Here is a 23,415-nt window from a genome sequence, read left to right as displayed (position 1 = left end):
GTCTGACACTTCACTGTGCTTTCTTCTCGGGAAGCTCTCCATCCCCCTTCATTAGGGACTTGGGCAGGCGGTCAGGTGGCTTCTGGGCTGCACCACATCTCTGAGGTAAATCTAAAGGTCCCCTCTGTGGAGGAAATGGGGAATGTAAAATGAGACGACGTCAGCTTTAAGAGCTTGTGGGGACCAGAGCCTCGTGTCCCCATCATCTAAAAGAGACCGGAGGTGAGCGGTGTTGGTTGGTGATGGCGCTTTTCACCCTGCAGGGTCAGTCAGTTTTTCTCCCAGTTTCCATAAGTCTTTCAAATAGCCACAGGGTGGAAACAGTTTTACAAAGGAATGGAGGGCCAGGCCAAGGGGAATGGCTTGAACCTGCCCGAGGGGAGACTGAGATGAGCTCTTAGGCAGAAGCTCTTCCCTGTGAGGGTGCTGAGGCGCTGGCACAGGGTGCCCAGAGAAGCTGTGGCTGCCCCATCCCTGGCAGTGCTCAAGGCCAGGTTGGACACAGGGGCTTGGAGCAAGCTGCTCCAGTGGAAGGGGTCCCTGCCCGTGGCAGGGGTTGGAGCTGGGTGAGCTTTAAGGTCCCTTCCAACACAAACCAGGCTGGGAAAAACAGCAGAGCAGCTCCTGGGAGCAGGGGTATTGGTAGGCGATGGGGTTTCGAATCAGTGCCCCTCACAGTGGAAGGGGATTTTCTTACTCTTTCTGTATCTCCTACTTGTTCTACCAATGCTATGTATTCAAAGGCCCCAGTCCAGTAAAGCACCTAAATACACATCCACCTTTAAATGTGTGTGTAAATCACATTGAATCTGGTGGGATATGAGCTCTGCTGAATAGACATGACATTAAGCACATCCCTACCCATGTTACCCAAGCCAGAACCTGGATGGGGCCATGATCAGGGAAGCATTTGCAGTGAACTTAATAGAGCTCCAAGCAGTTTAAGATAAACCTCTTGTGCTAAGGACCAAATGATGGTGAACATGCCGTGGTGGTGGTGGTCACCCCATGCCTTGCAATGGGGTGTTTTGACTGTTCTAGTGCTTGTTAGTGAAAGGAGAAGCTGGCCCTGCCACTGACCTGGTGCACCATCCTGCTTGAGTGCACCAAATCTTGGTCCCTATACAACTTAATGCTTGAACAGTCTTGTTCTGGAAAAGGAGCGACTTCTGCCAGTGATATTTAAGTCCCATTGGTGATAGATTAAACTGAAGTAAGACCTTTGGTGCTGGGGTTACTCCGGTGTAGCTGCCGCACTTGATATCTGTGCTTGTCCTTCCTCCTTAAGGGTATAGGGGACCCCTCATGGTGTGTTTTGCAGAGATTTCAGGCTGCGGCACCTAAACCATGCACATCCTCAGCAGCCATTATTCCAATGCTTTAAGCAGTGATGCATTTGGGTGACGTGAGGGTGAAGGGCTGGATCCCCCCATCCGCTTTGCCCCCTGATCCATGGCTGCGCTCCATGGCATTGCTTCCGCAGGGATCGCCGTCTGCAACATCCCGTCGGCAGCGGTGGAGGAGACGGCCGACTCCACCATCTGCCACGTCCTCAACCTGTACCGCCGCAACACGTGGCTCTACCAGGCGCTGCGGGAAGGCACGAGGGTGCAGAGTGTGGAGCAGATCCGGGAAGTGGCCTCCGGAGCTGCCCGCATCCGGGGGGAGACGCTCGGCCTCATCGGCTTCGGTACGTTGGCAAAGGGATGTACGTGGTGCAGTGCTGGCACAGGGCTCATGTGCTGGGGAGTCCTCGGCACCAATTCACTGCTCTTTGAAGGACCTAAAATGAGCATTTTCCAAACCAGAACTATTGATGTGTGTAAAGAGAACATCTTACATTGGACTGGGGAGGGGAAGGAGATGCATTTTGTGAGCCTTCACTGAGTCCAAGAAGGACCACACCTGGCAATGCTGCCATCCTCTCCCACAAAACCCATTCCTAAGTCGCAGCTCCACCAGCCCAGCTCCTCCTGAGTCATTTTGGAGTAAAACAACGTTTGTCTTTAGCTCACCCATAGCTACAGAGAGTTTCAGCATCAGAGGTAGCAGCACCTCTGCTGACAGCCCTCCTGGGTATCCCTATCGGTAGCCAAGCCCAAGCATCACACGATGGGTCAGGAGGTGCATTGAGGCAGCAGCAGCTCACCCAGCACCCGGGCACACCCGAAACAGAGCAGAGATCTGCTGAGATCGGTGCAGGAGATCGGGGTCAGTCTGTCAGGGTCGGGGTGAGGGTGGCAGCACGTGCCCAGCTGTGCGCTCACATCTGGCTGCCCGTGCAGGCAGCCGGCTGATGTCCCCTTGTCAAGCGCGCAGCTCTGGGGCACCGGTACAGCATTAAGCGTGCGTGCGCATGGGGGGACATGGCCGTGCACCCGAACCAGGCATGTGCGGGGCCCCTGCACTGCTCCCAGCTGGAACGACCGACATTCAAACCAGTGAGGCTTGGCACGCACGGCACACGGAGCCTGCCCTGCCTGTGGAGGGGCAGGCAGGAGGCCTCCAGTGATGCTGCAGCCTTCCCCCAGCACAGCATCCACACAGCCCTTCGCCTCCGAGCCACGACAGTTGTCTCTGTCATGCCAAATTAACCAGCCAGAGGCTGGAACCCTCCCATCCCAAAGAAGCTGCCTGAAAGAGAAGGTGGTGCGGTTTGCCTTCCCTTTTCATCACTCCTTGCTACACACAGCACCACAGAGGATCGTTCCTCTGTCTGAGGAACCCAGGGGGGCCCACAGCAGCCCTGGGGCCACGCTGGGGTGTCAGGAGCTCAATGGGAAGGTGGTTAAACGAGCCCCTCTCTTTGCTCCCTTCGCACACAGGTCGCACTGCGCAGGCGGTCGCGGTCCGAGCCAAGGCGTTCGGCTTCAACGTGATCTTTTACGACCCGTACCTGCAGGATGGGATTGAGAGGTCCCTGGGGGTCCAGCGGGTCTACACGCTGCAGGACCTGCTCTACCAGAGCGACTGCGTCTCGTTGCACTGTAACCTTAATGAACACAACCACCACCTTATCAACGACTTCACGATCAAGCAGGTAATTCACCTTGCGTGCATAGGATCATAGACTCATGGAATGGTGGCGGTTGGAAGGGACCTTAAAGCTCATCCAGTGCCAGCCGCCTGCCGCGGGCAGGGACACCTTCAACTAGAGCAGCTTGCTCATGATCCCAGCAGGGCGAAGGAGGTGATCCTGCCCCTCTGCTCTGCTCTTGTGAGACCTCACCTGGAGCACTGTGTGCAGTTCTGGTGTCCTCAACATAAAAAGGACATGGAACAGCTGGAACAAGTCCAGAGGAGGCCACGAGGATGATCAGGGGCTGGAGCACCTCCCGTGTGAAGACAGGCTGAGGAAGTTGGGGCTGTTCAGCCTGGAGAAGAGAAGGCTGCGTGGGGACCTCAGAGCAGCCTTCCAGTACCTGAAGGGGGCCTATAGGGATGCTGGGGAGGGACTCTTCATCAGGGACTGCAGTGACAGGACAAGGGGTAACGGGTTCAAACTGAAACAGGGGAAGTTCAGGTTGGATCTAAAGCAGAAGCTCTTCCCTGTGAGGGTGCTGAGGCGCTGGCACAGGGTGCCCAGAGAAGCTGTGGCTGCCCCATCCCTGGCAGTGCTCAAGGCCAGGTTGGACACAGGGGCTTGGAGCAAGCTGCTCCAGTGGAAGGGGTCCCTGCCCGTGGCAGGGGTTGGAACTGGGTGAGCTTTAAGGTCCCTTCCAGCCCAAACCAGGCTGGGATTCTATCAGACCACATACACTGGGATGGGGTTTGCTTGCGGCTGGAGAGCAGCAGCACGGCATGGGAAATGGGGTACAGTCCTGGATGGAGGCACCCCGGGGCACCCACTGCTGCACTGGGATGTGGTAGGACCAGGTCCCTGCATGGAGCTGACTCTCCTCTCTCTGCCAGATGAGGCAGGGAGCGTTCCTGGTGAACACAGCACGCGGGGGGCTGGTGGACGAGAAGGCCTTAACCCAAGCCCTGAAGGAGGGACGGATACGAGGGGCTGCGCTCGACGTGCACGAGTCTGAACCATTCAGGTACCACTGCTGCTCCTGAGGCTGTTCCTTGGGGTGCCATCAACACACAACACCCTGAGGCTGTTCCTTGGGGTACCATCAACACACAACACCCTGAGGCTGTTCCTTGGGGGTACCATCAACGCACAACACCCTGAGGCTGTTCCTTGGGGTGCCATCAACACACAACACCCTGAGGCTGTTCCTTGGGGTGCCATCAACGCACAACACCCTGAGGCTGTTCCTTGGGGTACCATCAACACACAACACCCTGAGGCTGTTCCTTGGGGTGCCATCAACACACAACACCCTGAGGCTGTTCCTTGGGGTACCATCAACATACAACACCCTGAGGCTGTTTTTTGGGGTACCATCAACACACAACACCCTGAGGCTGTTCCTTGGGGTACCATCAACACACAACACCCTGAGGCTGTTTTTGGGGTACCATCAACACACAACACCCTGAGGCTGTTCCTTGGGGGTACCATCAACACACAACACCCTGAGGCTGTTTTTGGGGTACCATCAACACACAACACCCTGAGGCTGTTCCTTGGGGGTACCATCAACACACAACACCCTGAGCCTGGTCACACCATGGGGCAGTCCCATGGGGCAGGAAAACCAACACTGGTGTGCTGGGCTGGTGCCAGGGTCACAGATGCACAGATACCCCAAGCAGTGATTCCCATGGGAGCACCAAGACCTCCCCGCAGCAGGCTGGGTTTCAGCCCTGTTGGCTCTTGCTTGATGCATTTTCATATCGGAAGCTGCTCCCTTTCCTTCCGTGGCCATTTGGGATTGGCAGGACCCTGCCAGGCTGCCCCCAGCCCAGGAGCCACGGGTGAGGGGCTGGGGAAGGAGGCTTGCATACACACAGGGCAGGCCATTTGCTGATGCTGCCATCCTTTACTCTCTCTTTAAACATGGATTAATGTCTTTTTCTTCCCCCCCCTCCCTGCTCCCAGTTTTGCTCAAGGCCCATTGAAAGATGCTCCTAACTTAATCTGTACCCCGCACACGGCCTGGTACAGCGAGCAGGCGTCCCTGGAGATGAGAGAAGCTGCTGCTACTGAAATCCGGCGTGCCATCACAGGTACCCAGCCCATGTGGGTGCTGGAACGAGAGCAGGAAGGGCAGAGATGGGGCTGCACCGTGGCTGTGTCCCTGCAGGAGACTGGGAAAAGGGTTTGAATCCCGTTGTCCTCCCAGTACAAGAGCTGAGAAACCAAACCTTACCTTTCTGTCCTTTGCGTCTGCTGGTGGTTGGTGATGGGGTTTGTGGGGTTTGGGTTTGGTTCTTTACATCAGTGGGGCTCTTGTGCAGTGTGGCAAAGACTGCTGTCTGTGACTGGGAATGACGATGAAACAATCACTGAAGCAATAATTCCTGCCCCATTGAATGCTGCTAACCCAAAAGATGCTGCAGAGCATCACAGACAGCATGTGAAAACCCAAAACCAGCCCCATGGAAGGCTTCATGTTAACGTGGAAGGCACGGCTTCACGTCGGGCCAGCCCCTGCTTTGAAAGCAGTGGGTCAAGGGAACAACGTTCCCGAAAGCAGACAGTTGGGATGGGATGGGAAAGTGGTCTCCAACCCTGCACCTCGGGATGGCCAAAACCTCCTCCTGAAACAAGGGATATGGGATTTTTATCCCCATCCTTTACAGTAAATATATATATATGATTATATATATATATATATATATTGATTGAGGGGACAGGAGCACCTCCCGTATGAAGACAGGCTGAGGAAGTTGGGGCTGTTCAGCCTGGAGAAGAGAAGGCTGCGTGGGGACCTTAGAGCAGCCTTCCAGTACCTGAAGGGGGCCTATAGGGATGCTGGGGAGGGACTCTTCGTCAGGGACTGTAGTGACAGGACAAGGGGTAACGGGTTCAAACTGAAACAGGGGAAGTTTAGATTGGATCTAAGGAGGAAATTCTTTCCTGTTAGGGTGGTGAGGCACTGGAATGGGTTGCCCAGGGAGGCTGTGAGTGCTCCATCCCTGGCAGTGTTCAAGGCCAGGTTGGATGAAGCCTTGGGTGGGATGGTTTAGTGTGAGGTGTCCCTGCCCATGGCAGGGGGGTTGGAACTGGATGATCTTGAGGTCCTTTCCAACCCCAACTATTCTGTGATTCTACGATTCTATAGATACACACATATATAAATGAAGAAATTGCAGCTTACGAGAGGGTGCTAAAGCTGGGACCCTCCTGACACACACTTCCCTTTATTGCCAACTCCAGGGCGCATCCCAGAAAGCCTAAGGAACTGCGTCAATAAGGAATTCTTTGTCACAACGGCTCCGTGGTCAGTAATAGATCAGCAAGCGATCCATCCGGAGCTCAATGGTGCCACGTACAGGTAAAGCGGGGAACAGGAGCCCCGCCGCTCCCTTGGCTGGGCAGGGGGATGGATTTGGGGTTCTGGCTATAAAGTGAGCCTGAAAGCCCTGTAACAAAGACCCTCTGTGCCGGCTCAGCTGGTGGCCGAGATCCCCCTCCCTGGGGACCACAGTCACAGAGCTGGGGTTACAAGAGATGCTTGATGTAACCACGGGGTTAGGAAGCCTCTTGTTCATGAAGCCTCTTGTTCATAAATCCTCTGTTCTGCTGGGCCAGCAGTCACTTGTACAGCACCACTGTTAGTGCTGGGACAGTCCCCCCCAGGCCCATGAGCAGGCAGAGGGAACTTCTAAACTGAATTCACTGTGAGCCTGGCCCAGGTAATGGGTCAATGAGCCAAGGGGAAAACTCCACCTATAGGCCCATAGTCAGATGGCCTCATTCCCACTTAAATCCCTGGAATTAGGGTTACTCACTGCTCCGCTTTGGATAGCTCAAAGGATGCTGATAGGAGATATGAGGTATGAGGAGTCAGCTGGAGAACAGGCACCCTTCAGCAGATCACCACTGCCAAAAAGACTCGATCCCAGAAAACCCCTGCAATTCACTGGAGCAATTGCTCACTTTGACCAGCAGAACGTGTAGACCGAAATATCCACACCTGGTGAAAGCATCCCCCATGGTCCTGCTCCATAACACAAGGGTGATGATGCCCTTATCCTGTGATGCCCTCACGGCCTTAATCTCTGCCTCTGCCAAGTGCTTCATCCAGGCTCAGCTCCTCCAGAGCCACAGCCCTGGAGTCCCTGTAATCTGGTACCTGGGATCAGCTCATCCCATCCATGGGCAGGTAGAACCTCCCTTTCCCTCCACTCTTCCCTAAGGAAATGGTGGCTGGAGGGAGCTGCTTGTGGTTGGGGCCCTCAGAGGGTTTTGGCCTCGTTGCCCCCATCACATCTTCCCTGCGCCCAGCTGCAGAGATTCGCCTTTAGTGTCATGGCTTGGACCACTCACCCTGCTCTTAGGAAGGGAGATGGACTAGACCTAACCCTGCTTTTCAGCTGTGCTCTCTGGTTACATGAGGATGATGCAGCTCACTTTCCATAGAGGGATAACTTACAACCAGGTGTATGTGTGCAACGGTACTCAGGGATGAGCGAGTAAGAGCATGCTAGTGCATGGTGCTTCAGAGAGCATGCAGGGTCATTCCTTACCCAGTTTTACAACACAGAGGCTTCTTTATGGTTCAAGAACCCGTTACGAGGTGGAGAACAAGGTGCAGTCCTGGTGTCAGTGGACACTCACATGGAACACAGTGGAACTGGTTTAACAATGAGCTACCCCTTGTAATTTAAAAGGAAACCAGGAATGGGATCTCCGCCTGTTTCCTCTGTAGTCTCTGGGATGCCCAACCTGCCTCTCTGTGTCCCCTCTCCCAGGTATCCCCCTGGGATGGTCAGTGTGGCACCGGGAGGAATACCGGCAGCTATGGAGGGCATCATTCCCGGCGGCATCCCTGTCACTCACAACCTCCCCACAGTGGCACATCCTTCCCAAGCGCCATCTCCGAACCAGCCCACGAAACACGGGGACAACAGGGAACATCCCAACGAGCAATAGCAGCTAATTTAAAAAGCACTCCATAAACTTAGGACCAAGAGACGTTGGAAAAGAAGTTATCCACGGACTAAAGGAAGCATTTGATACGAGATTTGTAACGTTCCTTTTGGACAGACGCATCATTGATGTTCCCCTGTTCCCCACAAAGCGACAGCGGTCAATGGGGAGAAGGCCTGAAGAAGTCACCTCAACTGAAGCGCTGAAAACTCGGATGTGATCCATGAATGAGCAACTTCTGTTCTTGTGTGTTCAGTTTCCTTCATCTGTGCATCAATCACATGAATAAAGAGAGATTCTTTCCCCTCACCTTTAATTCATTGGGAAGGGCAGACTTCTGCACCAGTGTTCAAACCGCTGCGTTCAGCCGTCACTGCGGAGTTAACACGGATGTGGCTTCAGCCCTTTCCTTACTCCTGGATCTGGTTACCTCTTCCAACAGGAGGCATTAGGCCTGGCTTAGAGAAAAACCATCCTAATAATCGTAGGGCCAGTAATGGAAGTTCTCCTGCCAGGCTTAAGCTGGAATCCATGGGATGAGGAGGGCAGAAAGGGAATGGCCACTGCCCTCCTAAGCTAAAGGAAGAACCCAACAACTGCCCCATACACTGAATAAAGTAGCTGTGCATCCACCTCTGCCCTGCAATGATGCAAGACAAAAAAAAAAAAGAGTAAAAAAAAAAAAAAAAGGAAAAAAAAAAAAAGAGAAGAAAGTATTAAGTTTCACACTATTTGTACTCAAATATATTTTCTCAGTTTTAAATCTGCAGCTATTTTATCAAGTGGAAAGAAAAAAAAAATGAAGTCTTGAGCTGGAAAGGGCTCAAGAATAATGTTGCATTTCCTTATGTCTCAGGAAACACTTTTTATGGTAACTTGTCAGACTGTCTCTGAACAAACCCCCCCTTTTTTAGACATGGGTTAAAAAAAAAAGTCTTCTTTTCTTCACGTGCTATTTTATACAAGAACACTTGGACCACGTGCTATTAGATGTGACTGATTTTAACAAATCCTCTTAGATTTGTATCAACTTAGTTACATGTTATACTCATAGTCTTTTGTGAAGCATCGCCTTTTTGTTTTTAAGAGATGGCCGATGTTGAGCCTTTGTATGGGTACACTCCTGTTTCTGTGACATAAAATACCTGAAGCTGTCCCAAGCAACCAGAAAAGAAACCACACAACCCGATGGCTATCAGCAGTATGTTTTGTTTTAGTGTGTTACCGGTCCTGTATTTGTTTCTTGTAAAGGTGGACATTTAGCGGTCAGTGCAGTTTTCAATAAAAAAAGTGATAAAATTCCTATCATTTCCGAGAGGTCGGAGCTCTGGTTGCGCTGTGCCCTCCTCTGGAGCCACATAGAGAGCAGGTAAGTCCTCCTTAAGTAACTTCAGTGCTCACAAGCATGGGCAACAGAAGGTGAAGATGGTCTTCGTCTTCTAGAAGTGCCACGAGGACTTGGGTCAAGCTTGTGGGTGCAGGTTGGTTGCAAAACTGCTACTGAGGGACTTCAGTTTCTTGTCTTGACATTCAGGTGGTGCTATTTATAAGCTGAAAAGCTCTAACCTGTGAATACTTGACATTAATCACACACAGCCTTGGTGGAAAACAGCTCAGATGGTTTCTGTTAAGCTACAAAAGCAGCTATGCCCCAAACAGCGTTTTGTGCATGTACTCAAGAAATGAAGCATTAAGAAAGCACAAGGGAACCAAGCTGAAATCATGCCCAAGAGGTGCCGAGGCTTTGAGCCTTGATACAGAAATACCTGCTCTTTTGATTCCACACCGCATCCATGCCGGCACACATGGAACTAGAGGAGACTGAAAAAATACTGAAACCAAGGAGTGTCCAGGGTACAAAACTGTGTATTCTGTTAGCTTTAAATTAAACTGAAAACTAGGTACCAGCTTCACACACTAAAAATGAGGTCACATTCTATAGATGAGTGACCACTTCGTGTCAGTGAGGAACAGCACATCAGTGATGATCCATGAACACTACGAGACATCCTGGGGACACAAGAGGTTAGTTACAGAGAAGGGTTTGGGAAATGATGGTGCAAACCAAGAGGACAAAGTTCAATTGATGTTAAGTTTTAGGGTTGTTTTAAACCAGCTCTGGTACTTTGATTTAGGTTTAACCTGAAAGGGGAGATTGAGATGAGCTCTTAGGCAGAAGCTCTTCCCTGTGAGGGTGCTGCGGCGCTGGCACAGGGTGCCCAGAGAAGCTGTGGCTGCCCCATCCCTGGCAGTGCTCAAGGTCAGGTTGGACACAGGGGCTTGGAGCAAGCTGCTCTAATGGAAGGGGTCCCTGCCTGTGGCAGGGGTTGGAGCTGGATGAGCTTTAAGGTCCCTTCAACCCAAACCACTCTGGGGTTCTGTGAAAAGTGGAAAAAAGGGAAAGCAGCACTTAATAAGGGTCTCCACATGCACACAAACCCATTTCGTTAATGGAGTAAAGACAATCTAGTAACATTTGCCATAAGCCATGCAGCAGCACTGTGGAAGAATCAGAATTACTAAATTTTAATAGATTAAAACCAAAAGAAATACAGGGATTTCCACCGAGGAATTTGTAAATAAAATCAGGGAAAAGAAAAATCAACCAGCTGTAAAGGAGGTAGCAATGAAAAGCCAAGTTCTCTGCTAGGAAAGCATGTACAATAGTATGAGGAAAGTAACACTGAGGAACCCAATTTGATGTGTATCTACTAGGCCAAGAGAGCAGAACTTGCCAGCAAGCTGCAAGGTATCATCTGCAAATTAATCTTGGTATCTATTACCCCTCAAGTCTGTAATTCAAGGAGAGAACCCATTAATGTACACTGACGACCGTGCTAGCACAAAGCAGGGGTTTGCATCTCTTTAATCTACAGGTACATGAGGTTTGGATTACTTTGATTCTGTAAAAGACACTTCACCAGTTCCGAAATGGCCCGTGAAGCGTGTTAAACCTGAACATACCATTTTACAGCACATCAGAACAAACAATAATGATCAAGGAAGCCAAGAGCTCTGAAGTACCAGGACTTGTCCTCTCAGACCAGAACTAGGCGAGCGTGGTGCATGCTTTCAGATAGAGCTGGACTGGCTGCACGGTGAACTTCTGCTTGGTGCGGCGTTGGATGGGGATGGGGATGGCTGGGCCACAACACAGGTGCCCACACACAGCAACAGGAGGTAAGGAGAGGTGTGCTCATCGAATTGGCTCAAGGTAGGCTTTCACACTGGTTGTTCTCCCCATGTTACAAGGAAGCTTCACTTCCTTCAACAGAACAGTACTACAGAAAGCAAAGGGTGGGTGGGATGTTAACACTCAGCACAGTGTTTCGCACACCCCTCAAAGGAGCCTACTGAAGGCAGGAGCTGCTCCTGCTGTCCATTCAAATGGTCTGCCCAGGGAAGCTGCTCCTGGGTAAGCTCAGAACTGAATTCACAGTGATCTGGTTGCTGTGTAAGAACTTAAGCTGACATGTGTAAGTCCTGACCTAGAAGGACCTCCACAGCCTTGCACTGGGGTTGTGCCACAACACCATCAGCTCGGATCACAGGAATTCTCATCCCAGCTTACTCCATGTTCAGCTCCCCTGACAGAAACTCTGCATCCTCAGCTAGACAAGGTGCAAAGGGATTTCAGTGCAAGGGAAAAAAAAAAAAAGGGATGAAATAGAAATATACCAATTTAGAAAGCAAACTTCAAACAGGACCATAAGCTGGTGAGGAACCTCTTTAGTATCTGCGGTTCTGTTCAGCTCGGGTAGATCACACGTACATCGCAGATAAGCATGCATTCTTCAACCTGAAAACTTGTGCATGCACCCATCAGAGGGGATCTAATGGCCAAAAATAAAAGAGGTGAAGACATTTCATCATAAACCAAAAGGGAATCTGTGATGGGACAATTGCTAAGTTAATACAGTACTTCATTATCTCTATACTTTTGGTGTCATCACCAAGTTTCTGTCAGAGCTGTGCACATTTCAACACCATCTAAGCAGCATTTGGAAGAAAAAGCAGCAAGTTCCTCAGGGTTTCCATAGCTCTGAACTACATAAAAATAGGTGCTATGGGGCTTCTTTCCAAATTCTAAATGAAAACAAATCTCAGCTACGGCAAAATTCCTTAGTCAACCACCACACCATCCAAAGTGCTTTTCAAGCCAACCTGAATTGCACTATGTAAAAACTGGCATTAACCTTTAGTGTTGGAAGTGAGATTTTTAGATCAACTTTATCCATTACAGGTTACATGGCTAAAGTTATCAAATATAATAAAATTTCTACTTGGAGAATATACTCTGAACTTACAGTCTTAGGAACTTACAGAAGTTTAAGTATGGCCACATCAATCAACATGCAAGAAATTCCCAGGTTTACAGGCTGAGAAATATATAACACAGTGCTTTTAAAAACAACTTTTTAGCATAGATTCTTCTTTTTAATCAGAACTGCCAAGTGTGTTCTCATCACTACATTTCCTGACCAAGGAGTAACCCTTTAGAAAGGTGTTCTTTCATTTGCAGCAATGTCTATGTTGGTGAACGAAGAAATGATTAAATGAGAAAGTTTGTATCACAGCAAGATGGAGTTCTGGCAACATGAAACTCAAATCGTGTCTGAGTTCTCCAATTTCACATATTTATGTTTAGTGTATGCTCACTGGAATCAAATCCCCATATTTTAGGTCACTTCTCTGAATAAATATTCTTATGTATACTGAAAGGAACCTATTCACTATTAGAAGTTAAAAACAAAAGCAAAGAAAAGAGAAACCCAAAACAAAACCTTTTTCAGGAGACAAATCATTTCACTCGAGGAAAAATTTAGCTTCCCTTCCAGTTTGTTCCGTAGAGTTTTATTATATGGGCACAGCAGTAACTAAGGGATTAGTAACATTATGAATGGATTTTTGCTTATGTCTTGCTGTGGAGATTTTGTGCAAACCAAAAAGAGAAAACCTCACCGTCTGGCCTGGGCACGAGTGAGATTTCACATCAAAGGGCCTGGCAAAGGAAATGGGTCAGAGTAGCTAAAAGGTGATGCAGATTACCAAGTTCTACTGCAAAAGAACCTCGGAAGGAAGAGATCCATCTATACCATGTGCTTTCCTAAGTGCCCTTCTTTGCAAGATCTCGTTGCAATAATTAAGATGCTGGTATACTCTTCCTATTACACAACCTCTTACACAACCACATGCGGGACATTTATAGACAGATTTACAATCAGAAAGAAAAGGTTTCTTTCTTTTCCATCTTGATAATAAAATTAGGTGGGTTTTGTTTCTATACAAACTGTAGTCCAGCCCATTTTGCTCTCTTCACGCAGCACATGAGCTTTAGACTCTCTCCATGCTGGTTAGAAAAAGCCTTTCCAGCACTTCTCCCCTAGAATGGGGTCGTTCCACAATGAACTGCTAGAGCACAATGCTAACTCCGGCTCAGACACCCTGTGCTGATCGTTTTCTGTTCCATTTCTTCATTCATCGTCATCATCCTCATCTTCCTCACCATCGGAAAGGGATGTGCACGGGCGGATCTGTCGGTAGCGATCTAGCCACTTCTCTACCATCTGGGTGACCAGCGGATGATTGCGCCTGCGAGAGCTTTTCTGCATTGCCACGAGGACCCCTCCTTCTGTCACACAGCAGTCCAGCCATTCCCGAAGCAGCTTTTCCTGCTGCTCCTCATTCCCTATCTTTGGGAGAGAGAAAACAGATTGAGGCTTCAAACATCAAAACCAACTTCAAGCAAGCCACCTGTGATACTCTGATATACCCAGGCCAAGGGGAGCAATGTGGCTCCTTTTCAAGGCTTAGCAAACCACTGCAGCCAAGAGTCAGAGCCAAACACTGACGCACACTGTGTTTTAACCAAAATGTGAAGGTTCTGCACATGTTCTCCAGCTTTTCTTCCCTTCTAAAGCCTTCACAGTGTGTTCCTAACACAGCCTTCCTATATTTCAGCTAATTATTTATGGTAGGCACCACAGGAGGGTAAGTCCTAAAAGCCTTTTGGCTTTACGAAGCAGTTTTTGGGAGCCTAACAGTTCTTGACATGACAGCCTCCCTCTTGTAAGACACAGTAAATCTGGGAATTGCTAAAAGATACCCCTCTCTAGACATAAACTCCATATTTTTTCTCCTTTAACTACAGGATAATGCAGTAACTTCATGTTTTCCATCCCTCCCTTCCCCCAAGCACACACTTTACTGAAGTGGTTCACTGTCTTTATAGTTATTCCAGAAGAAATGAGTTGAACTGCATTAGAAAGAGGTAGAACAGGCTGTAACTACTGGCCTATATTTGTGCTGCATCCTCTTAAGGAAAAAAAAGTCTATTTTAGTCTCACATTAGTGACAGAATCCTTATTTCTGGGTCCTCTTCACTTGTATTCACACGCAGTGAAGTTACACTCAATTTCCAGAGCTATAAATAAGCAAATTGGTGGGAAATATCTTTCAGAATCCCCTCAAATGATGGCAAAGTATCAAACAAACAGAACCACACACTCCCTGTAGTTCTCTGAACTGCAGAGCCCTATGGGGCTACAGACATCGGTAAGGCCATAGTTTCATAAGCACCCATAACAAAGGCTACCAGCCCCTGTGGTACTTCTAAGGTTACTTCTTACCTCTTGAGCAGAAAGGAAGTGAATGTGCAGTAATTTCCTCTCGCTGTCCACCAAGGGTAGAAAAGTAACAGTAACGTCGTCGTCAGTGTTCAAGTTAGCACCAGCACCACGATTGCCATAACCATCATTCTCCATGGCAACCAGAGCAGAGAAATGGCCCCTTGTGTAGCCCAGAGCAATAGGACTTTTCCAACAAAAACTCTGTTCCCATAACAAAGGCAAATACACACCTATGAGAAATTAAAAGAAAGGGTGAGATTCAGAACTGAAGCATTCAACAGTGAGTAATTTCCATACAAAACTATTGCTTCCGGCTAAAGGCAGCAAGTTACAAACACGTGGGGGGCCCTAACACAGCAGGGACATGGACCTGCTCGAGTGAGTCCAGAGGAGGCCACAAAGATGCTGCGAGGGCTGGAGCAGCTCTGCTCTGGAGCCAGGCTGAGAGAGCTGGGCTGGGGCAGCCTGGAGAAGAGAAGGCTCCTGAAGGGGAGACCTGAGAGCAGCTCCAGTGCCTGAAGGGGCTGCAGGGAACCTGGAGAGGGGCTGGGGACAAGGGCCTGTAGGGACAGGCCAAGGGGAATGGCTTGAACCTGCCCGAGGGGAGACTGAGATGAGCTCTTAGGCAGAAGCTCTTCCCTCTGAGGGTGCTGAGGCGCTGGCACAGGGTGCCCAGAGAAGCTGTGGCTGCCCCATCCCTGGCAGTGCTCAAGGCCAGGTTGGGTCCCTTCCAACCCTTGGGATTCTGTGATTCTGTGATTCTGTGAACTTCTTTACTGTAAGAGTGACAGAGCACTGGAACAGGTTGCCCAGGGGGGTTGTGGAGTCTCCTACACTGGAGATATTCAAGGCCCGCCTGGACAAGTTCCTGTGTGATGTACTGTAGGTTACCCTGCTCTTGCAGGGGGGTTGGACTAGATGATCTTTTGAGGTCCCTTCCAACCCTTGGGATTCTGTGATTCTGTGACACAGGGGCTTGGAGCAAGCTGCTGCAGTGGAAGGGGTCCCTGCCCGTGGCAGGGGTTGGAGCCGGATGAGCTTTAAGGGCCCTTCCAACACAAACCAGTTTGGGATTTAAAACATACTTGGTTTGGTCAACACATACAGGTTACACTTTACAGTACAGCTCATCATTATGAGGTTAACATGAGATTAGTAAAGTATCTCCACAACAGTACAAGTATAGACATCAAAGCCATTACAATTCCAACCAATACCCTATTCCCCTAAAATCTGGTCTGTAGTATAGTGATGAACAAAACACAAGGTTAGGAAAGCAGTCTTACATTTGGCAACTCTTCTTAAAAAGAAAGATGTATAATGAAAAAGGAATGAGATTGTGGATCACAGAAACGAAAGCTCAGGCAGATGTCTATTTTTACCAGAACACAAATTCCACCATCTGCTTACAAAACTCATTATTAAAATAAGTTACTGCACTGAATGCTATTCAGCCTCTAAGCATGTAGCTCATCCCAGAGACAACAGGACTTCTTACAAACATTGTATTCACAGCTTAAATTAAGCCACATCAATTCTCATCTCTAGCCTCCATAAATAACTGAAGAACACACCAAAAGCTGAGACTATTTTACTCAGATCATTGATGTCGCTGACTCCAGAAGAAACTGCACTTTTCCTCCTCATTTTCAGCAGTAAAGACAGTAATTCCCATGAAGTCTCAAAATTCACAATCCTTTCTTCTAGGAACAGAACTAGTTCTTGGTGTGTTCTGCTGCAAGACAACTTCAGCAGGAGCAGTCCTTACCTTGTGACAGCTTAAAAATAGCCACGCATAAACTTAAATGCACATGTAGCATAGCAACCTCTCCTCGTACAGCTGCTGCCAGCAAGTTGGGAACAGGCACTGCAGCAAAACAAGGCACTTCACTTCTCCTCCAGCATCCATGGAGATGGAAGGGCAGCGCTAAAATGGAAATCTCAAGCAAGGGGGCTGGTCTGGGGTTTTATTTAAGTTTAGAACTTGATTTATTTTGCTGCAATAAAAACTAGTGGGGGCTACTGATAAGTATTTGTCCCCTATTCTTGAATCAAGAAACATCTGAAAGTCTATTTCTTTTAGATTAAGGTTCACATAAGTTTTTACACCATCCAGATCTAAGAACAAACCCATTTAATACCTTCTCAGTGCTTCCTTCCTCCCATTCCCATTACAGTGACATCTCACTGTAATCCAATGCTAAACACAAGATGCAGAAGGGGTGTTAACTAGAACATTTCAAGCCTTTACATGCAGGGAAAGGACCAAACACCTGCTCAAAATCCAAAGTTACAGTGGAAACAACATACAGTCAAATGTAATGAAAACTGTCTCAATTCCTGGGAATTCATTCTGCAGGCACACTCAGAGAAGCAACTTCATAAACATTTTTCCCATCTTCAGCATCAAACGTCAGCAAAACAATCAAGCAGCAAGGGTTGGAAACGAATTCATTTATACCGTATGCTTCATTTTAATACGACTGTGCTTTCTACATACGTGTTTGGTCGGTTACTGAGGCCTTTCAGAACCGAAGGCATCAGCACCCTCAAGATGACTACTTATCCCTCCTCTTCAAAAAGTTACAATCACAGAATCCCAAACTGGTTTGTGTTGGAAGGGACCTTAAATCCCATCCAGCTCCAACCCCTGCCACGGGCAAGGACCCCTTCCACTGGAGCAGCTTGCTCCAAGCCCCTGTGTCCAACCTGGCCTTGAGCACTGCCAGGGATGGGGCAGCCACAGCTTCCCTGGGCACCCTGTGCCAGCGCCTCAGCACCCTCACAGGGAAGAGCTTCTGCCTAAGAGCTCAGCTCAGTCTCCCCTCGGGCAGGTTAAAGCCATTCCCCTTGGCCTGTCCCTACAGGCCCTTGTCCAAAGCCCCTCTCCAGGTTTCTTGGAGCCCCTTTAGGCACTGGATGATTGTTATAAGGGCTTCCCTGAACCTTCTCTTCTCCAGGCCGAAGAAGCCCAAGAACACACAGTCTCTCTTTTCTCTTTCTTTCTTGGTCAGTATGATCTTAAACAGTGACAGGGTGCAAGCCAAAGAAGCCCAAGCACTCCTCCAAGCTTCACTAAGAGGCACGTGCTAGGCAAAGCTCACACACAAGGCCAGAACAGCAAGCCTTGGACTATTTACAGTAGACTTGTCTTGGCAGCACACACTACTCCGGGTCTGGTGGCTGGCTGGTTTCAGCTGTGCTGCTACCATATAATTAGCACAACATCAACCACAAAAATGTGGCTGGACAGGGATAGAACTCCAGGTAATGTGACACAGGACTCCCTGGTTCACCTGCTCACAGTAGTGTGTGTTCCCAGGGATGGATGGATGCAGCCTGTGACAAGCAAGCACATGTCAAATACTTGTCAGGCTGAATTCCTGGAAACCCACATCTAGGAAAAGGTTGTTCCAGACACCCGGTTACCTTCTGGTTCACAGAGCAAGGAAACAATCCCAGCATATTCAGGCCATGTAACACTTATCTGCCTCAAAGCGCAGTCTATGAAATAAAACCATTTCACAACCACTCAGCCTCTGAATTAAAAGCAACGCAAACTTGAAGTGTCAGATCTATATCACATGAATAACTGTTCCTTCCCAGCCTATCCCTTCATCAGCTCAAACAGAAGAAAACTGTCATGTGTAACTACAAAACCTACTAAATTCTTACACTCTTCAATAAAGTATTTCATTTCCTCACATGTAAGTTTGGGGCAGTGACAAAACTTAAAGCCAAACAGCTCCTCAGGTTATAACAAGTTATACATTTGACATTAACTCCACAGCTTGGAATTCTTCTGTACATAATGGGTTTGCTTCCTTCCAAAGTGAGCATGCTTTTTTAACACCAGAAAAATAGATGTTTCATCAAGTCCTCTACTGATGTGTAAATCAACAGTGATGTACTGGTGAAAACACCTGTAGGACAGTCATCAAACAGATAATACTTGAAGCCAGGAGGATGAACTATGTGTAAAGCAATCACCCAAACACCCTGTAACACAGCTGTAAGCCCCTTCAGGCACTGGAGCTGCTCTCAGGTCTCCCCTTCAGGAGCCTTCTCTTCTCCAGGCTGCCCCAGCCCAGCTCTCTCAGCCTGGCTCCAGAGCAGAGCTGCTCCAGCCCTCGCAGCATCTCTGTGGCCTCCTCTGGCCTTGCTCGAACAGCTCCATGTTGTGCTTTTGCCCCAGAGCTGGATCAGGACTGCAGGGGGTGTGGATCCAGAGCACAGCAGAGGGGGAGAATCCCCCCCCTGAGCTGTTGCTCATGCTCTGGGGGTGCAGCCCAGCACACAGGTGGGGGTTCAAGCATCTAATATAAAGTCACCCAAACACATATTTAACATGCAAAATAGAACACACATCTTCCAGAAACATGCATTTAGGGAAAACTGGACTGAGTTAGATCTTCATATTTATGTTATGGATATTTGGGCTGTTTGCTCAGAAAACTGGGAGGAGAAATGGTCAGAAAGAACCTGATCAAGCTATGCAAAATCACAGTACTACTTCAGAAATAGGTCAGTATCACACTTGCTGTAAAGTGTGAACTACTGGAACACAAATTTTTAAGACTTCATTTTTACTACAGCATGGAATTCACCTTTTTTTGCACAAAGTGAGATTTATGTAGAACCCTACGATGGCTTGTGATAGAAGAGACCTTAAAGCTCATCCAGTTTCAACCCCCACCACAGGCAGGGACACCTTCCACTGGAGCAGCTTGCTCCAAGCCCCTGTGTCCAACCTGGCCTTGAGCACTGCCAGGGATGGGGCAGCCACAGCTTCTCTGGGCACCCTGTGCCAGCGCCTCAGCACCCTCACAGGGAAGAGCTTCTGCCTAAGAGCTCATCTCAATCTCCCCCCTGTCAAGGTAAAGCTGTTCCCCTTGTTCTATCACTACATGCCTTTGTCAAAAGTCTCTCCAAACTAAATTACCTATTATTTTCTCATATAACTGTTGCTAGAGCATTTATGAACAGAATTCCCTCCTTCTCAGCCTCTATGGCATACATCCAATTTTCCATCTCTTACTTTAATCAACTACCAAAAAACCCTTCATCTTTATCATTCTCTATCCTACTTTACCTTCTCTACCCTTCTTGCCCCTTGTTTTAAGGGTGGCTACTTTTCACTGCTCTTACGGGCCACTTCACCATCACCTCCCACAGCGCATCCCAGAGTGATGAGACATTGCCCTTCACCCTGGAAATGACACCCAGCAGGCACCACCATCCCTCTGGTGAGAAAGCTGTCAGTGCAAACTCCTTCTGCCTGCCTCACTCCCAGCTTTATGAGCCTCCTTCAGGAAATGCTTAATGCAGTGTAGTTTCCAGAATCATACAATCACAGAACTGTTTGTAGTGGAAAGGACCTTAAGATCATCCAGTTCCAACTCCCTGCCATGAACATTTACAGCCATTAGCAGCACAACAGAATGGAATTTGAAATCTCATTCAAAGCTCTTGTGTCTTAGAGCAGACAACTTTTGATATGTTTTCACAATCACAGCATTTTATATAAATTATAGACTAATGGCATGTTGAGTGGAAGTCAAAACACATTTTTACTCTGCCTACAGGCAGCATTCCCACTATACAATGAAAACCTGCAAGTCTGAAGGGACTGTTTTGTTCTTTTTAATAGCTAATGAATATTACCTGCAACAGAATCCCATTCTGTTCCACTCAGTTGCTTAATGCCACTCTCCTTTCAACTTCCTTTATGATTTATAGTTTTTTTAAAGGGGAATTTGAAACCAAAAAGCTTACCTTGAAAGCGGGTATATCCTAATGTTTCTCCTCGGAAACTCTTATAGTATTTTACTCCATAAACTATAATTGGTCTTCTAAGAATATGTGCAAGTACAAAAATGTGTGTCTGCTCCAAACTCGCCCCAGGCTGAAGCAAACACAAAGAAAAGGCATTACTTGAAACAGAACTTATCTTTTACTTTGAAATACAGGCTCCAATTTGAGAGAGAAAATGCTTTTAAGAGTGATGCAACTTTGACAGGGAAAATGAAAGACTGGAAGACAATTACATATCAGTTGGAAATAAGCAAAAACATTGTAGCTTGCACAGGAAATTAATCTGTCAGTAGTAATTATTTGTCCCATTGCCCAGATTCAATCTAATGTATTTAATTCCCCAGTTAGCCATGAAACTCTATGTAATGCAATAGTAAAGATAACAGTAATTCACTCATCGGAGGACAGGTTAAGGGAAATAACTTTTTGATGACAGGAAAAGAGCACACCCAAAACCAATCACAAGAAAAAAAGCACTAAAATCATCGTTATACTTAAAAAGAGGACTAAAAATCTCCCAACATTTGGAAGCTGGTAAGAACGTAAATCTCCTTTTGGAGGAGAACTGTAATATGGCAGCTTGGTGAAGTTTAAGCAGTGTAAGCTTAGATTTGAAGGAACGTTCTAGGAAGTAAGTGTAGTAGAAACTAGGATCAGGTCACAAATCAGACACCTGTGTATCTGTTTATTCTATACTGACACCAGAAGACCCAGACTTTGTACTGTACTGCTTAATGGTAAGCTCCAAAATCAGGATTCTAAATGAAGCTTTCCATCTGGGCAGAAGAGTCTACCCAGTCATGCTTTAACATTGCTGGCTTAAGAGGAATTCTTTCCTTTCTTATTACATGAAGAACAATTCAAGTTGCTGGAATTTCTCTTCGGAGATTGAAATAGCCCATCTAACAGCCATCTTCTGAAGCAGCTTTCATACCTGACTTGCAAGAGAGAGTATGAATGCCCAATCTTCCTGCCACTGTTCCTCTCGCAATGAGAAATGTAAACCAAAGCTTTGGGAATACCACGATTCCCACTCTTTCCAGCGTGTGTAGAACCTGAAATGTTAAGGAGAGAGAAAAATGGTAAAGACAAAAATAACTACTCAGTCACCATATACATGTGATAGCAATACTCAGCCTTTGTAATCCTTTATCCCAAGTCTACAAAGAAGAGGGAAGAAAGAGAGCATGTATGTCAGGAAAACTGGATTTTGTTTTATTTTTAACCTTCAGGAGACTCCACTTGGTAATTCTCATTGAAGAAATCACTTGGGGTCACAATGCCTACAACAAACACGCTGCAATAGATGCCAGCTCCTAACAGGCTTCTGACTAGCTTAACACTCCTTGTAATAGATCTTTTGAAGCCTTATTTAAGCTTATGTAAGTGTTGATGTGCACGGAACATAACTCGGACGTCCTATTTCACATAAGAGGAACTGCTTATTCTTCTCACACAAACAGTACAAGTAATTTCTATTGCTGACCATATCATGAGCCAGTTAACTCCAAAGTACTCATGTAAATGCTCCATTCCTGGCAGCGTTCAAGGGAGGCTGGACAGAGCCTTGGGCGACACGGTCTAGCGTGAGGCATCCCTGCCTATGGCAGGGGTTTTGAACTGAATGATCTTAAGGTCCTTTCCAACCCAAACCATTCTAGGATTCTATCAACTTCAAACACGGTTTAGAGGCAGAAGGCGGTTTGTATCAGGTTTTGGAGCAAAGAGTATGCTCATTTCACATCATATGGAATAGGTATAAAGCAGCATAGATAAGAATCAATATAGCAAATGGGACTGATCAGGTCACAAGACTTCTATATTTCAGTTAAAATTATCATTTTTGTACACTAGTTTGGTCCCAGTGTTTTATATTCCTTAATCAATTCCAAAGAAAAATAACCTACACATTAAAAAGCAGCTTCTGGCTTTCTGGAGTTTTAAACTCAGGCTGATCACCGCACTATGGAAAGGCCACAACTTCACATTGGGAACATGGATTTAGTGAAGAGTGCTAAGCCAACTCGGAAACAATGGCCTTTACTGTGAACACAAAGAAACCATTCTGAAGTTCAGCTTATTAAAAAAGTCATTGAAATGAACTCATTTAATTAAAATCTGACAAAATTAACAAGCAGGGAGTGTGTGTGGAAAAAACCTTTCCTCTGCTTTCAGTAAAGATGTTATCATCCTAAAACCCTGGCACATGGAACAGCCATCACCAACCAGGCTGGCTTTCCCAAGTAGAACTCAAACCTCTGCATGGCTTAAAAGACCCATTAGTAAGACATTTTGACAGGTCTGTGTGCTCACTCACTGTAATTCATCCACAGGGAATCTTCCGGATCCACATTCCAGTTCCTAGGCAAATACATCAACTGCTTCCCTCTTTGCAGCTGAGAATTAGCTTGCCTGTTTCCCCCCAAGAAATCTCTAAGCAAACACCTTGTGCTAAATGAATCAAATGTCAGGTCTCCTGAAAGGAGGACACAGAGAGCAAGAGCACACAAGGAAAAAAGGAAAAGACAATGGAAGAACTGAAGAAAAAGCCCAAAAGAACTACTGTGAAAACACTCTCCTAAAGAAGTTTCTTCTTTGAATTAGTCAGCCATAGACACAGTTACCTACAGATGTTCACAGCCTTGCAGACACAAGTCACGGCACAAGGTTTTAATCGCATTTAAAACAGAGTTTTCAGTTTAACACAAGTGAACTGAACGCATCTGTAATGAAGAAAATGTAAGATCTGAAAGCCAGCTTGGGGCATGTGCCTGTTCTCCACCAGAAGCTAAGGGTGGAATACAAAAAGGGACAAAGAGCACACTTATGCATAAACTAGTGTAGTGATTTCAAAGGTGAGTTGGAAAAGGCTCCACAGGCCAGAGCCCCTGGGAACTGCACTACTGAGCTTCCTCTGGGTACCAGACACTGCAATGTCTGTAGAAAATAGATTCTCCTTTGTTCAGCATCTAAACAAACATA

General features: G+C 47.4%; 2 protein-coding genes across 10 annotated transcripts in view; one reads left to right on the top strand and one right to left on the bottom strand.

Moving 5' to 3' along the window:
• CTBP2 (C-terminal binding protein 2) overlaps positions 1 to 9,298 on the top strand; it is a 145,133-nt gene extending 135,835 nt beyond the window's left edge. For all 8 annotated transcript variants that reach the window (XM_065672450.1, XM_065672451.1, XM_065672449.1 and 5 more), the window contains 6 exons: positions 1,484 to 1,690; positions 2,826 to 3,040; positions 3,913 to 4,043; positions 4,994 to 5,121; positions 6,275 to 6,392; positions 7,813 to 9,298. In XM_065672450.1, the coding sequence (XP_065528522.1) occupies positions 1,484 to 1,690; positions 2,826 to 3,040; positions 3,913 to 4,043; positions 4,994 to 5,121; positions 6,275 to 6,392; positions 7,813 to 7,993 (980 nt within the window). In that variant the 3' untranslated portion in view covers positions 7,994 to 9,298. The remainder of the gene's footprint in view (positions 1 to 1,483; positions 1,691 to 2,825; positions 3,041 to 3,912; positions 4,044 to 4,993; positions 5,122 to 6,274; positions 6,393 to 7,812) is intronic.
• Positions 9,299 to 10,500: 1,202 nt separating this feature from the next.
• ZRANB1 (zinc finger RANBP2-type containing 1) overlaps positions 10,501 to 23,415 on the bottom strand; it is a 48,926-nt gene continuing 36,011 nt past the window's right edge. The window contains exons 8-12 of one of the 2 annotated variants that reach the window (XM_065672459.1): positions 21,368 to 21,488; positions 20,395 to 20,524; positions 14,620 to 14,849; positions 14,338 to 14,414; positions 13,593 to 13,683 (exon numbers count right to left, since the gene is read on the bottom strand). In XM_065672459.1, the coding sequence (XP_065528531.1) occupies positions 13,680 to 13,683; positions 14,338 to 14,414; positions 14,620 to 14,849; positions 20,395 to 20,524; positions 21,368 to 21,488 (562 nt within the window). In that variant the 3' untranslated portion in view covers positions 13,593 to 13,679. Of the gene's footprint in view, positions 13,684 to 14,337; positions 14,415 to 14,619; positions 14,850 to 20,394; positions 20,525 to 21,367; positions 21,489 to 23,415 lie in introns of both variants that reach the window. The other variant, XM_065672458.1, reaches the window with a different exon arrangement.

The sequence above is a fragment of the Lathamus discolor genome, chromosome 3 (genome assembly GCF_037157495.1).
Source record: "Lathamus discolor isolate bLatDis1 chromosome 3, bLatDis1.hap1, whole genome shotgun sequence".
NCBI classification, from domain to species: domain Eukaryota; kingdom Metazoa; phylum Chordata; class Aves; order Psittaciformes; family Psittacidae; genus Lathamus; species Lathamus discolor.
This window is presented reverse-complemented; position numbering and strand designations above follow the sequence as displayed.